This window comes from Ornithorhynchus anatinus, chromosome 4, assembly GCF_004115215.2.
Source record: "Ornithorhynchus anatinus isolate Pmale09 chromosome 4, mOrnAna1.pri.v4, whole genome shotgun sequence".
Lineage (NCBI taxonomy): Eukaryota > Metazoa > Chordata > Mammalia > Monotremata > Ornithorhynchidae > Ornithorhynchus > Ornithorhynchus anatinus.
In genome coordinates, this window is record NC_041731.1 from 38,623,425 (window position 1) to 38,639,399 (window position 15,975).

The following is a 15,975-nucleotide window of genomic DNA, read 5'->3' on the forward strand; positions in this document are numbered from 1 at the left end:
ACCCCTGGGTCCGGTCCACAACTGTAAGCACAAGGCAGAAACATTACAGAACTCAGCGTTTGCCCCTGACCACATTGGGGGCTTCGACAAGACCGTCAAGGATCTGTGCATCACCGGGAAAAGAGCACTTAACCCAGTTCCAGCTTTAAGAAGAGCCACTGCTGAATGGAAATCCAATGTTGCAGGAACCGTTCTCCTTGAAGATCTTTTCCCTACATTTCTCAAGGAGAAGTAATTGCCAGGAGTCTGGACCTGATCGAAGACTCCCAAAGTTGGATTTTTGCAGCCGTTCCTGACTTGTTTTCTGGGCCTTTTTGGGTAAGTCTCTGACTCTGTACTATCACCTGCAGCGGCTGCGTATCACACTCAAAATCAGTAAGTACTTGCTTTGAGACGTCTCCATTTTCATGTGGAAGACAGCGTCTCGTTACTGCCTTTTAAGTTCCTCTCCCCCACCCTCAAGCCCCACACTTCGGTTTCCAAGAAGTGGCTGTGTGTTATGTTTGTGAAGGTGAGCCTTTGTTAGATTTGAGCAGACACCTAAGCGATGATGAAGGTAATTTACTTCTTTGCCGTTAAGAAGGAAAATATCAGGACCCATTGGGCATCTGCCCGTGGAGGGGGAGGTTGGACACCCCATCCTGCTGTGACTTGGTTCTCCAGCTGTGAGCAATGGGGCCAGACCTTCGCTCCTCCATGCGTCAGAGTTTCCTTTGAAGTCTGCTAGTGAACCTGGAGGGAGAGAGGGCAGAGTGCTAAGCTACTCAAGCACTTGAGGCTGAGGGAGTATTTGATGGCTGGAATACTCCTTCTAGTTAGTTTACAGACAAGGTTGAGGTCTTGGGGAAAGAATGGATGGCTTCATCTTTCTGAGCACCACTCTTGATGTCAGTTTACTCTCTGCTTTTCTCTAAAACTGAAGTTACAGCTCATTTATAGAAGCAGCGCCGCCTAATGGATAGAGCATGGGCTTGGGAGTCAGAGGACATGGGTTCTAATCCTGCCTCTGCTACTTGTCTGCTATGTGACCTTGGGCAAGACACTTCAGTTCTCTGGGCCTCAGTTACCTCATTTATTAAATAGGGATTAAGAGTGGGAGCCTGATGTGGGGGAGGGACTGGTGTTCAACCACATTTGCTAGTATCCACCCCAGTGCTTAATACAGTGCCTGGCACATAGTAAGTGCCTACCTAATACCAAAATTATTATTATTACTGTTACAAAGGGAGAGATGGGGGAGAGTAGCACACTCTGTAGAGTCCCACGTGTCTTTATCATCACCTTCTGTCCCTGAGGAGGAATGTAGGACAACTCTCTGATGCTGCTTCCCAGGCTTAATGATAATCATTAAGATACTGGGGTTTTTTTATAACACTTGTGAAGCACTTACTATGTACCAGCACTATACTAAGTGCCGGGATAGATACAAGCTAATCGGAAGGACACAATCCATATCCTACATGGTTCTCCCTATTCTATTCTCATTTTACAGGTGAGATGACAGGCACAGAGATGTGAAGTGACTTGCCCAAAGTCACCCAGAAGACAAGTGGTAGAGCTGGGATTAGAATCCAAGTCCTCTGACTCTTGGCACATAAGAAAGATTTGTTAAATGCTGTCCATGTGCCAAGCACTGTACTAAGCATTGTTGTAGAATAGAATATAATAATAATAGTAATGATAATATTAACAGATCAGACACAGGCTTGTCCCACAAGCCTAAGGGGGAGCGAGAACAGGTGTCTGACCCTCATTTTACAGAGAAAGAAACTGAGGTGCAGAAAAATTAAGTGACATACTCGAGGTAAGACGGTAGCCAAGTGGCAGAACCAGGATGAAAACCCAGTCCCCCTGACTCTCCACCCTGTGCTCTTTTCAGTGGGCTACACTGCTTCTCCAAGCGGTTTAAGCCACATCTGTGAGAGTTCCCAATTCCTTTTCCTATTAAGTCCATCCTCAGCGCTGCGGGTGCTTTGCTGAGGCAGTCAGGGTGGGAAGCGAGACTAAAAAGAGGAAGACTGACTTTTCCTCCTGGCCCAACCATAAAAGCCCAGGATAAAGAAAAAAACTTCAGTGGAGTTTGGTGCTGTCTGTTAGAAGCAGTTAGTTCCCTGTCCATGCAGTAGTAACAGTGGTCCAGGGACAAGGAGCATGGGGAGATCTGCCATCAGATCCGGGTCCAGCGGGCAGGCTTGGCATAGTTCCCGTAACGGGCCGGGCAGCCTTCCTTTAGGAACAGCCCAGGTCTGCACTCCCGCTCTCCCTCTCACCGGGCTCCACTCGCTGTCAGCCGTCGTGTGAGCTAACGCAGATCCGTGCAAGCCTCCGAAAGAATGGCGAGGGAGGGTGAATCACAGACAAAATACCAGCAATCCAAGGATGGGGTGGGGGGCGGGGTGGAATTAAAGGTGATCTTCCTGGATCTATTGTGGAGTAAACCAGGAAGCAGATCTTTGAGGAATCCTGGCTTTCCAGGAGAGGGAGGGAAGAGAGAGTGGACAGAAGTGGTGGATCCTTCCACTGGGAATGTCTGCAGGGGCTCAGCCCTGAGGCTTCGGGATGGAGAACCCATGTGGAGCAGTTAGTGATCATGCTAGGGGGGTGAGCGCTCTCTCTTCCCCACCAGCCGTGTGCCCCCTGGGGCACAGAGCACAGAAGTAAATGCAATAAATAGAACTGCACGGGCAGACTAGTAGAACAGCCAATCACTTTATCCTGGAGCAAGGCAGCTTCTCCTTTGACTGGTGCACCAGTAGTTGTCTTGATTTTTATTCTGAGAGGATTTCAAGCCTGGGTCAGCTTGGTTTAAATACTCTCTGTCTGACATGTATCCCAGAAACAATCAGTCTGTCAGTGGTATTTATTGAGTGCTCATTCTGTGCAGGGCACTGTACTGAACACTTGGGAGAGTACAGTATATCAGAATTATTGAAAACACACATCCTCCAGATTAAACCCCTCTTTCCTCTTCTCCCACTCCTTTCTGCATCACTCTGACATACTCCCTTTGTTCTTCCCCTCTCCCAGCCCCACACTTATGTACACATCTTATGTACACCTATGTACACGCTGCTTCTGCTAGAGAAGGAGCATGGCTTAGTGGAAAGAGCACAGGTTTGGGGTCAAAGGTCATGGGTTCTAATTTCGGCAACGCCACTTATCAGCTGTGTGACTTTGGGCAAGTCACTTAACTTTTCTGTGCCTCTGTAAAATAGGGATTAAGGATTAAGACTGTGAACCCTACCTGGGACCTTGCATCTCCCCCAGTATTTTGGGTGCTCTGGACCAGAAATGGGACAGCTTACTTGTCATATCCTGGTTTGGCTAGTGTAACAGCCTCCTCAGTGGTCTCCCTGCCTCCAGCTTTTTCCTTCTCTAGTTCCACACTTCTGCTCAGATCATCTTTCCCCAATGTCATTCTGCACACCTCGCTCCAATCCCCAAAAGCTGCCAATGGTCACCCATACAGCTTTGCATCAGATGAAAACTCTAAGGCACTCCACCAGTCATCTCCCTGGTACTTATCCTCTCATGTCTCACTACACCCCAGCTTGCACTATTCATCCCTCCCAAGCCTACCTTCTCACAGTCCTTGTGCTTGGCCTTCCCGCCTCAGACCGCTCACTCACACCCTTCTCACTGTCTAGAATTCCCTCCTCCTTTCAATCCTCCAGCCCATAGTACTCCCATCTCTGGAGCCCATCTGAAATCCCACTGTTCCGTGAAACTTTCCCCAGGTATTTTTTTCTTCTCCCCAGATCACATCTTCCTTCCTGATGCCTTAGCATCTTTCCTCCTCTCTAACACGTTTGCTCTTCCCATGGCACTAATATACTTATCATTTTACATTCTCTATTATTTGAGCACATCCTCCGCTTATTTGTAAAATCTTTTTATGTCTATTTTACCCACTGGAATGAGAGTTCTTTGAGGGCAGGAATCACGGATGCAAATTTCTGTGTGCTCTCCCAAGTGTAAAGGGGCTCTGCACAATATAGGCACTCAAAAGTACCATCAATTGAATGAAAAAATGACAGGGAACCCAGATGGAATGATGCCATCTTTTCAGAAATGGACCCAGTCAGACCCCTCTAATGTAACAGGAAGCACTGGCCAATTCACCCAGGTTCCGCCTCAGACTGAACTTAGCCATGGCCCTCAAGATAGATCATACGTAAGAAGAGGCTAAGAGAATGCAGTGTGCAGAGAAGCACTGTGGCGTAGTGGATAAAGTACGGGCCTTAGAATCCGAATGACGTGGGTTCTAATTCCAGCTCCGCCACTAGCCTGCTGTGTGACCTCAGACATAGTCACTTAAACTCTCAGTGCCTCAGTAACCCCATCTGTAAAATGGGGATTGAGACTGGGAGCCCTATGTGGGAAAGGGACTGTGTCCAACCCGATTATCTTGATTTTAACCCAGCACTTAGTACAGTATCTGACACATAGTGAGCGCTTAACAAATACCATTATTATTATTATTATTATTAATGGTGGTAGTGTGATCAATCCTGGCTGGAAGATGCTAACTCGGATGTTCACAAACCACAGCACGTATCACTGGGGCCTTGAGATTTCACCATTGGCGAACATAACCGTATTTTACCTTTATATTATGCCTTTCCTCCCAGAGGAGCGCAAGCCTTTTACCAGGGTTAGATTTACAATAATCACTTTGGTTCAACCACCTCTAGGGTGGGATCTGGCAGATGATTAACAGCTCACAACAACCAGGAAAGACTGGGAAAAGAGTCCCGTAGCCGATTAGAAAGTTTTCACAGCGGGAAGGCCTTCTAGGGTGGATTCTGACGGGAATCTCAGCCTTACACTTGGCTGCCCTCTTTTCCTGGGCTTCGATGGAGTTTTGGGAGGTCAGGGAGGGGACAGTGTGTTCGTGTGCGTGCGTGTGTAACTTGGAAAGTTATGGGTCTGCAAGAGAAAATCCAGCATGTGCTACTTTCAGTTTGAATTTCCATGATTTAATCAATCGTAACCATCCCCTGATGCCTTGGTCTATTTCCAGTGCACCAGGTTCAGATTGAGGGCCATGGAATTCATGGCTGCCTGGCATGGTCTGCTTTGATCAGAACTAAAGCACAGGCAAATTTCTGTTCAGCAAAGCCGGACAAGCTTGTCGTGGGCCAGGACTTGTCTACCAACTCTGTTCTGTGGTATTCTCCCAAGCGCTTAGTACAGTGCTCTGCACACAGTAAGTGCTCAATAAATACATTTGTTTTATTGATTCCTCCCTTGGGAGCGGGGCCCGATCGTGCTTGTAGCCATTTGCCACAGGAGGAATTGTCTTGTGAAGAGTCATCTCAAGGGGCTTTATCTACTGAAGGATCATAGGGGGCGGCGAGTGAGCGAGACCCGTCGATTGGCCAGATGAGATGTAGACCATGCGATGTGATGGAGACCGTGATGTGATGCAGATCATGTGATGTGCGTCTCACTGTGGGCTTTGGAAAGAAGCTGGGAGGATCAGTTCCAAGGGGCGTCAGATTTGGATCTCGTGTGCCATTGAGGAAGTGCCATGGCTGCCCCGACTGGATGATCGAGTGGGAAGGGAAGGAGGGCAACAGGGTGGAGGAGGAGGGAGACGCGGTACACATTGTTCCCGGGGTTTTCCCTGGAAGGTCAGGCCTGGGGGAGTAGGTGAGTGGGTAGCTTTTGGCACCTGTGGCAGAAAGTGAGGTTAGCTGATCCTTCAGGGGAAGCCAGAGAGGGAGAACAAAGACTCAGGATAATGAGAGGTCTTTCTCCGTCCAGTGGCCCTGGAGTGTTGGTTGCCCTGGAAGTAAAGGTTGTGGCAGGTGGACAGATTGTTTTCCTGAGGAGGATCTGAACGCTCTCTCTTTTTCTCTCTCTCTCTCTCCTCTCCTTCTACCTCTCTTTCCCTCTCTCTCTCTGTGAGTCTGTACTTGTCTTTCTGTCTCTCTGTTTCTCTTGTGCTATTTCCCCCCGTCCTTTCTTCCTTTTGGTTTATAGTGTGCTTCTCTGGTGGAGAACAAGATGTCATGTTCCACCAAATCACAGGGATAGCTCTTTGATCTTTCTTTAAAGTTATTAATTATTAAACTTTCTTTTTTCCCTATCCAAACATTCAAGGTGCCCCTGCACCTCCCCACCATTTTCTTTTTAGTTCAGTCCAAAATTGACAACTGGTGTCTGGATAAGAAAACCAAAATGAGACCAAGAAGAAACTACCAGAGATGTGGGGGTGGATTTGTGGTGGGATGGAGTAGGGGTGGAGAGAGGGAAAGAGGGAAGGAAGGAGGCAGAGAAGCAGGTGAGGAGTGGCCGGGTGGGTGGCTCCATGCCCCAGGCAGAGTGTTTTTCTTGAAAGGGTAACCAAGAACCAAAGACGATAGAAAACTCCTGACCGTCATCGAATGACTCAAGGTACACAGAGGAACGCCTTTCCTTAGGGGAGACGCGGAGCCTGTGGTCCCGGCATGTCCATGTGCAGACCACATGACTAATTCGGTATTCGACCCGTCTCCTCTCCAGGCAAGCAGGTCCTCTGACCACTGTGTCCAAGACGGCCGCCTTACCCAAGGAGACCTTCAGCTTTTTTCGGAGTTACTGCCCTGCTTGCTGGCATTCCCTCACTTCGCCCAATGACTGACCTTTGTTCCCATCTTTCCCTTCCATAACATGGCATTTCCTCAGGCCTGTCAAAGCTCTGCTCTCTCCAGCTCTTTTCTCTTTGCTAAGTTCTCTTGAAAATCATACCATGCTGTGCCCAGTCTTCAGCTCTTTTGAGGTGTACTCCCGTGCACAGGGATCAACTTTAACCATCCCTGTGCTCCCCAACCTAACTTGTGGAAGTCACCCTCCCTAGGCCAGGAGCCTGGTGCTCCGCCATGTTGACCCCCAAAAGACTATCGGTAACTTTTCCTCATCCCTGATCCCCCCTCCCAAAGCTCACCTCTTCTCTTCCCTCTCCTCTTTCTCAGCTGTGCAGGAGGAGAGGCAGCGAGGGAAGGATCGGAACGAGAATGAGGTGGAGTCAACGAGTAGCGCCAATGAGGACATGCCTGTGGAGAAGATCCTGGAAGCCGAACTGGCAGTAGAACCAAAGACAGAAACATATATCGAGGCGAACATGGGATTAAACCCCAATTCGGTAAGTAATAGTTTGCCTCACCTTACCTCTCACTTCAGGCCTTCTGCCTTGGGAGCTTGGGTCAGCTGCAGCTGGAATGGTCGGGGTGAGGGCGGTCATTGCATCGTAGCTGGTCATCAGGAGGAGACTCTTCTCTGAAGCCAAAGTCAGTACTTCAGCCCACCATTAAAGGGGCGCAGGCTCCTTGTGGGCAGACAATACATCACGTCTTTATTCATGCTACCCAAGGCCTAATACAGTGCACTGTACCAAATGTGCACTTAATGGACTCTAACCACATTGTGGGAAGGGAACAGGAATTCCAACTCTGTTGCATTGTACTCTCCTAAGTGCCTAGTACCGTGCTCTGCACATAGTAAGCTCTCAGGAAATACCATTTTATATGCTTCTACTCCTACAACTTCCAATGGCAGTACTCACTGATCTGGAAGTAAGAACTCCTGGGCTCTTTTCTCAGCCCCACCATTGACTTCTTGGGTGGATCTTGAACTTCAGCTTCCCCATCAGCAAAATGGGAATGATAAGAACCCCACAGGTAGGTTGGGAGAAGGGGCCGATGGTGATGCATTCTTACAGTGAAAGAAGTCATTTTATTGTGAACGCCAGGTGAATCTGCCTCAATTAGAGTTTAGTCCAAGGGAAATTTTGAGTCTCAAATTACCCCCTGGGGCCACAAATGAACCTCCCTTGATGTATTCTGCTCCCATCCCATCGCTCCTCACTTGTCACTCAGCTAACAAACCAGGGAGACTGGGGGATTGGGAAGTTTCCATCTGGTGGAAAAAAGCAGGAAACGTTGCATGCTGCTAGTGGGGAGGACCCTCTTAAGCATGAGTCCAGTCTTCAGACCCAAATAGGAGAGCTGTTATCCGGATAAGGAAAGGGTGTGCTTGGACCCCTTTGGGATGAAATGGACTCTTCCACCAGAGGGCTGGGTTGGGGGGCACCAGAGCCTGGGGTGTCCTTCAGACCAAGTAGAGTAGAGCCAAAATACCAAGGGTGCCCACGGAGTCTCCCTACCTTCTGGTCATCTGAAAACAGTGCTCAGCCCTCGGGGCACTCAGCCGTGCCACCAGGGAGCTGTGTTAACTTGCTTTGGAAGGGAACCCGACTTCATTAGGGAAGATCAAAAAAGCCTCTTTCCTTAGCTCCTCGCCCAACCACTCGGCTTCTTTGAGCTTCCCCTGAAGTCACAAGAGGACAGGGAGTTGGCGGTGGAGCCCTGGAGAACTTGAGCAGTCTGACGGTACTAGGTGCTCACTACCGTGCTTCACTCCCAGTAGTCTCCTCACACACTCTCTTCCCCTTCTTCCGCCCAACCAACCCAAGAAAGAGGTTTTGCGCATGTCCTTGTCCTTTTCTGGGGCAGCCCCAAAGCAGACAATCAGGGAACTAAATTTATCCTGCTAGCTAGCTGGATTCTCCAAGAGCCTCTCTGGCCCTGGGAGGCCGCAGAGGGCAGGTTTCCAACAGGCAGCTGCCCGCCCTATCTCCGGGGATTGTCACGCTACTTCCAGGTGGTAATAGGCCGGACTTTCTCTAAGCCAGCCAGATGCCTCAGCTCAGCTCTGAGTTGATTATACTCTGGGCTGGGACTGAAGTTGCAGGACTGAAAATCTCTCTTCTTCTAGGTCCACAAGATTGCTTTTTGGTTAGAATCACTTTAGAAAGCAGAATTACTTCCTCACTTTGCAGGGTGCTCCCTGCATCCCCTCAGTCCCTTGGGGAACTGCATCATTATCGCTCCCCTGGGAAAACTCAGCCACCTCTGGGATGGGTTGTGCCTTCCATATGCAAAGTAGCAGAATGCACAGGGAATCACACTCCCAGGCACCAAGTGATAAAAATCCATCTTTTCTCCCAAGAGTTTTCCCATTCGTCATCTTCTCATTCATCCTCTCAACATCCCTGTCAGCAGCTCTTGCTATCCCTGTTCTGTAGGGAGAAAAACAGTACAGAAAAGTTAGGTAATTTGGCCAAGTTCACAAAGCAAGGCCAACAGAACTGGCACTAGAATCCAGTCTCCTCTCTCTCCCCTGGCTAGGTTCGAGACCCCCAGGCCACCAGACACCAGGGTGTCTGAAACCTGGAGAGCTGCAAACAGAGTGGAGCGGATTGCCTTCTGGGCTTTGGGAGCTTTGAAGAGCTGAACAGGATGGGTCCCACAGGCCGTGCCTTACTAAAGGGGGTGGGGTGGAATTGGGATCGCCCCCTCCACCCCTCCCGCCATGGCTGGGAAGGCCTTTAATGGGAGGACAGAGACCACCAGCCTGGTCAGGGACCGCTTCCCCAATTGCCAGCTGCGAGGATTTCACATACTTTCGGGAGGCCGTTTCGAGAGGTGCCCAGAGTTGGAAACAAACCCCCGCGAGGAAGCTGAAATAAATGGCTTCATCTGGCACTGTATCTCCTCCCGCCTCTTGGAGCAAATTGAATGCTGGTTCCTGCATAATTCAGCAGGCATTACTGTGAATGGGGATGTGGGTTGCATCTAAATGGAGGGAGGAGGCTTGTTGAAACGCCCTGTTATTGTGCTGTGTGGCTCCCGTCAGTATGGGGACATTCGTGGTGCTGAGATAAAAGGCAGGTGGCAGAGCAACACCAGAATAGTGGGTGGGAAGAGGGGGAGTGCTGCGTCTCTCTGCGCAATCTTTCCCATCTCCACCCCCAAGGATTTTGCCTTCTCTTCTGCTGCCACTTTCCGGCTGCCATCCTTCGCTGCAGTCACGATCGGGCCCTTCCTCGGCCCCATGGATCTTCTCCGCCTCTTGATTCCAAGGCTTCTCCCCTGTTCTTGGGACGATCACTTCTCCCCCACCCTCACCACCCCAACGCCCGCCACCCCTTGCAAGACACCTCTCTTGGGTGCTAGGCGCTCCGTGGTAGCAGATGACGCAAGGAGAAGCATTTGCTCACACCAGCATGGAAGGGCTTGTTGGTCATGCGTCAGTCAAAACCTGCATCCACTGATAAAAATTTCATCAGCAGTGTCCTCTTTGAATTTGGACAGTGCAATCTCTCTCGTTTTCTCTATGCACACATACACACACACACATCTGGATTCACTCTTGGTTGTCATCCCAGTCTCCCCATTACAAGACTAACAGTCCAGCAATCCTCCCCAAAGACATCCATCTCTAATGACAATTTGGCTGTCTGGTCTCCATTAAATGTCACCTCCTCGAAGACATAGAGGGACTGCATCTTCTCCACATTCCATTCAACCAGTGCACTAATTATTCATTGCGTGAATAGGTGCCAAGCAGTTGTCAGGATGGATAAAAACCAAATTGATCCCTGAATTGATGAGCATGAGGATGATATAGTCACCTATTGAGGATGATTAGTGAACCATTTCAGGACCAAGAATTTGCCCAAAAGGAATGATTCTCGTGATAGTGGTTAATGCAGCAACACTCCTGTTAAATTAACAAAATCTATCAATACATTAATAGTATTTAGTTAGTGCTAATTATGTGCAGAGCACTGAACCATGTGGATGAGAGGATACACTTGAAGTAGAAGACATGATTCCCTACCCCCGAGGATATTACAGTCTAAAGAGTAAAGACAAAGCTTTATCTGGTCATCACATCTCATAATAGGTTGGGTTGAATCCTGATATTCTCAGCTATTGCTTGGTATATTTATTCATGGAAGTGAAGGGCCTTCCTGTTCATCTCTGCTTTCCTGTTCATCTCTGTCCTTGGAATAATGGGCTCTTAGAAGTGGCTTCCTTAACCCCTAAGCAGCAATGTTTGCCTCTGTGTTGGTCACATGGATGGAGAGAGAGTGTACACCTGCCCGCCCTGTGGAAATTTTAATAAATCCTCCAAAGCTTTGAGTTGGGGAACAGAAAGAGCAGCATAGTTTTAATTATGTTAGGTCTTAATGAATCAGAATTTGATTTATTAGGTCTATTGACTTTTTCTTCTCCTCTGCCTCCTCTTCCTCCTTCTCCTCTCCATTCTTACTGATCCATCTTTCAGCCATTTCATTGGGCAATCACTTCCACCTCTGTCAGAAGAGGGGGAAAGTTAGAGAGTAGGTGGATGGGATAGGGAAAAGGAGGAAAAAGTCAAATGTAATGAATTCATTTCCCAGCTTGATAGCTGTAGATGTGGGGAAGGTTTTGATGAGGAAGTTTGAAACTAATAGCGAAAAATATTGCTGGATTATCTGGAGGTTTCATTTATCCATGGATCCATATCTCTGGATGGCGTGGGTAAATGAGAGATAGATGAATTTTGATGTTTTCCATTTGCCTCAGCCTCAAGGCCAAGAACTGGGGTTCTGTTCCCCATTTGGGGTCTTCAGCAGATCCCCAGACATTATAGTTGCACTTGAATTCTAAGTAACCTAACTCCTACATTAAAATCAAAGCTCTGTTTGAGTGTTTAAGTCCCTCTGCTCTACCTCTGCAGCCCACATGACAGTAGGCACTGCACCGATACCCACTGGAGTCATATAAAACAACCTGAAACCCACTACCAGCCTTCGATCCAGAGAGTGCTGCCTGCCTCAGCAGAGCGAAGGGGGTTGGAGGGCATCCAGGAGCGATCAGCGTGGAGAGGATTGCACAGAAAATGGGTCATCAGCCAGATCAGGCAGAGGGGGAGATGGCCCAGGGGTTGACCGGGGTTTGGGATCCTGGGTCGTGAGTAGCAGCTGCCTAGAGGAAGCCTTAGGGATTCAGGGTTGGAGAGAAGGAATGGCTTTGAGGGGACGTGGGAGAGAGGCATTAAGTGCTCTGAGCTTCTTTTTAATAGCATTCTCCCAGCTCCAAGAAGGAACTGGGGAAGCCTTTCCCAAAGCCAGAACAGAATCGTTCTGTCCCAGAGGCTCTGTGGGCCGGGGATCTGGCTCATTGGTTTGGACTTGTGCAGTCTTCCCAATGTCCCATCCGCAGAATTTTCTCAACACTCCTCGCCTTCTCAACAGCGGCGGGGATCCTGGCTCAATCGGGTCCACCTTTTCCATCCGTCCTCTATCCGAGGCTCCGGCTTCTGCGGTCTCAGCACCGTTCCCTGACCGCAGGAAAGGGAAGCCTGTAACCCGGGGGATCGGTGCCCACACACTCTTAAATGGAATTTGAAGGAAGGGGTTCAAGTCAGTGACTCCCGGAAGACGCCCCCCAAGTCCCCATTTCTGGGAGGAACCGGTGCCCTTGGAGCTTGTCCGTTTTGACACGCTCCACTGTGGTGCCCTCCCTGGGGCCAGGGAGTGGGAGAACTGTTTCCCGGAGGAAGGAGGGTTGGAGAAGGCACCCTGCCGCTCAGTTGCTAAACACGCTGAGACAGGCAGGGCTCTCTGAGCTGCAGGGGATAATGTTCGAAAGCTGCCTCTCCTGCTACGGTGATTAAAATTCTGTCAGTAAACGCCGCGGCTGTTCCCAGAAAATAGATCTGAAGTGTAATTAAAGCAGGGCTCTTGCATGTGGACTGAAGCATGGCTTTATTGATGGGTTTATCTTCCCCTGCCATCTTCTTCCTGTCCGCAACCTGCTCAGTGTACCTTGATCTTTTCTATCCCTCCACCGTTCCCTGGCCCACATTCTCCCTCGGGCCTGGAGCTCTCTCTCTTATATCCAGCAGTCCACCACTCTCCTCAGTCAGTCAGTCAGTCAGTCAGTCAGTAAATGGTATCTACTGAGAGCGCACTGAGTGCAGAACTTTCCCTGCCTTCAAAATCCTCCTAAAATCACATCTTCTCCGAGACCATCCTCAACTAAGCATTTTATTTCCTCTATCCACCCTCCCCTCTGCATTGACTATGAACTTGGCTCTGTACCCCTTAAGTACTTTGACACTCACCCCAGTTCACAGCTCATATATAAATAAATATTCTTACACTCTACTATTTCCCCTATATCTAACCTATTGTAATATCTGTCTCACCCTGTAAACTGTAAGCTGTAGGCAGGGATCATATCTACCACCCTTGTTGTAGCATACTCTCACAAGGGTTTAGTGCAGTGCTCTGCACACAGAAAACGCTCAAGAAATCCATTGTGCTTTGCACATAGTGAGCGCTTAACAAATGCCATTGTTATTATTGGAAGTGACCTCAAGAGGTAGAGGCTGGCCTCCCCTAAACTGCCTGTGAGTATACTTTCCATGGTTGAAATTGCCCAGTCTTCTTTGTAAGTCTGTTCCATTCCTCTTTCTCAGGTCTAACCTAAATCTCCTGTACTCAATTCAGTGAGTCCTAAAAGAGCTCCCCCCGAGACATTTTGATGTCCGGAGTCCACGCCCATTTCTTAGGCCGCATCCGATTGAATATCCTCAACACCCAGGAGAGCCAGTCAGATGTCATGAGGTGCCAGGCTTCCCATCATCCTAACTCATCATCCCCAGGGGACATAGCTGCTAAGCAAGAGGAAGACTCCAGACCCTTGGGTGGGACCCACACATCCTGGATCGTGGGGCATGGCAGATTGGAAACCTGAGTGTCCGAGGCAGACCGAGAGCTCCACGGAGTTAATAATATTCATAACATTTGTGGTATTTGGTAAGCCCTTCCTATGTACAAGCACTATAATTAGCCCCCGGGGAGAAGGTAATCAGGTCAGACACGGTCCCAGTCCCATATGGGGCTCTCAATCTAAGGAGGAGGGAGAAAAGGCCTGGATCACCATTTTACAGATGAGGAAACTGAAGCAAAGAAAAGTCAATTATTTATTATTATTTATTTATATTAATGTCTGTCTTCCCCCTTCTAGACTGTAAGGTCGTTGTGGGCAGGGAATGTGTCTGTTCGTTGTTGCATTGTACTTTCGCAAGCTCTTAGTACAGTGCTCTGCACACAGTAAGTGCGCAATAAATACGCTTGATTGAATGGATGAAAAGTGACTTGCTCGGGGTTGCACAACAGGCAAGTGGCAGATGCAGGATTAGAACTCGGGCCCTATGACTCCTCAGCCCATGATCTTTCCACTAGACTTGCAAAGGACTTCCCTGGTATTTCAAATTCCAGCCACTATATCCTTATCTCTCTCTAGGTTATCAAGATGAAAGGAGTTTGTCTTCACATCATCTTGACCTAAATATACCTCCTCCATCTCACAAGAGCTCTCCAATTTGGGATCCCTGAACAGTGTTCTCAGTTCCAGCCTGACACCCCTTTCCCTCTCTCCCTCCCAGATCTCTGCTCACTGGTCTGTAACTCCACTGGTCCCTGTATCTTTGATCCATCCCCACCCATCTGGCTTTGCCCTAATGATCTTAGTGATGGAGTCTCCCGGTATAAACCCAGACACATCTCAGTCAGAAATGTCCCTTCCCTTCCCTTCCCTTCCCTTCCCTTCCCTTCCCTTCCCTTCCCTTCCCTTCCCTTCCCTTCCCTTCCCTTCCCTTCCCTTCCCTTCCCTTCCCTTCCCTTCCCTTCCCTTCCCTTCCCTTCCCTTCCCTTCCCTTCCCTTCCCTTCCCTTCCCTTCCCTTCCCTTCCCTTCCCTTCCCTTCCCTTCCCTTCCCTTCCCTTCCCTTCCCACCCCCTTATCTCTGTCAGTTGTGGCCCCGCTGGGGCACTGGGCGTCACAAGTGTCTAGGTGGGCAGTGGTGCAGTGGTGCAGCGGTTGCTGCAAGATGCTTATGAACAAGACCCACTTACAGACATGAGGGCCACAACAAATTGCCGATGACCAGCCTAGCGCTGTAGACCAGCAGGTGGTTGCCAAGGCATCTGCCCTGGTAGCCCTAGCGACTTTTGCCACCTATGGATGAAAGTGACATGGAGTCCTGGGATTTAGGCATGCAATTTTTAGTACTAAAGTGGTTGGTGTCCTGATTTCTGGGAGCTCCGAATAGTTGCAATAGTGAGAGCAGGTGGGTAGATCATTGCTCTGGTTATGGAATGGAATTCTAAGAATTTCTTGGGAATCACCATGTAATATTTAGGGATATTTGGATCTTAACTTCAGTCCCAAACCTGGCAAATGGCATTTGGGTCTATTGTTGGGTCTGCTTCTTGTAGGTCTGCTTATTGTATCTACCAACTTTGTTGTTTTTTACTCTCTCAAGTGGTTAGAGCAGTGCTCTGCACTCAGTGAATGTTCAGTAGATACCATTTATTGATCAATTGATTGTGAAAAGATGAATATTTCACCCAGTAAATGGAAAGAGTGTCATATCGCCTTTTTGCCCAACCAGTGGCGGATAGTGAGCTCTTAATCTCTTTTGCTGTAGTTTTCTTGCTTGGCCATTCTTCCAGTAACCCTCACCATTTGACTTCAATGTTTATGGTGATTGGAGCTATTACCTGTCATTTTGATTGTACTGTAATGACTCTGCACATTTGTGACTTCAGACAAGTTGTAACTTCTCTGTGCCTTAATTTTCTCATCTGTAATATGGGGTTAAAATACCTGTTCTTCTTCCCACTTAGATTTTGTGACAGGGACAAGGACCATGTCCGCCCTGATTATCTCATGTCTACTCCACCATTTAGTATAATGTTTAGCACCTAGTAATTGTGTATCAAAGATTATTATTATCATCATTATTATTTCTGTTGAGCTCTTCCACTTACATAGCTTCAGCTATTACCTTTATGTGGACAACTTCCAGTTCTATCTGCCTAGCCCTGATCTCTCATCTGACTGGCAATCCCACATCTCCTCTTACCTCCAGATGCCTGCTGGCACCTCAAACCCAACAAGTAATAATAATTGAAGTATTTATTCAGGACTTACAATGAAGAATGGCAGCAACCCAAACTCGTGGTCCTCCCCGACTCTGTCTCCCTCCCACCTGTGTAAGCATAGGTCCTTGAGAGATAGAGACACAAACCAGCTCCCAGAGCCATTTGTTATGGGTGTGGCTAACACAAGAAGTTAAAGAGCATCGAG

At 48.6% G+C, this 15,975-nt stretch overlaps 1 protein-coding gene across 2 annotated transcripts in view; it reads left to right on the forward strand.

Moving 5' to 3' along the window:
- The first annotated feature begins 210 nt into the window (after positions 1 to 210).
- The window catches only part of LOC100074625 (retinoic acid receptor RXR-alpha), a 44,225-nt gene continuing 28,460 nt past the window's right edge, over positions 211 to 15,975 (forward strand). Inside the window, exons 1-2 of one of the 2 annotated variants that reach the window (XM_029062445.2) lie at positions 211 to 318; positions 6,960 to 7,129. In XM_029062445.2, the coding sequence (XP_028918278.1) occupies positions 7,037 to 7,129 (93 nt within the window). In that variant the 5' untranslated portion in view covers positions 211 to 318; positions 6,960 to 7,036. The remainder of the gene's footprint in view (positions 319 to 6,959; positions 7,130 to 15,975) is intronic. The other variant, XM_029062446.2, reaches the window with a different exon arrangement.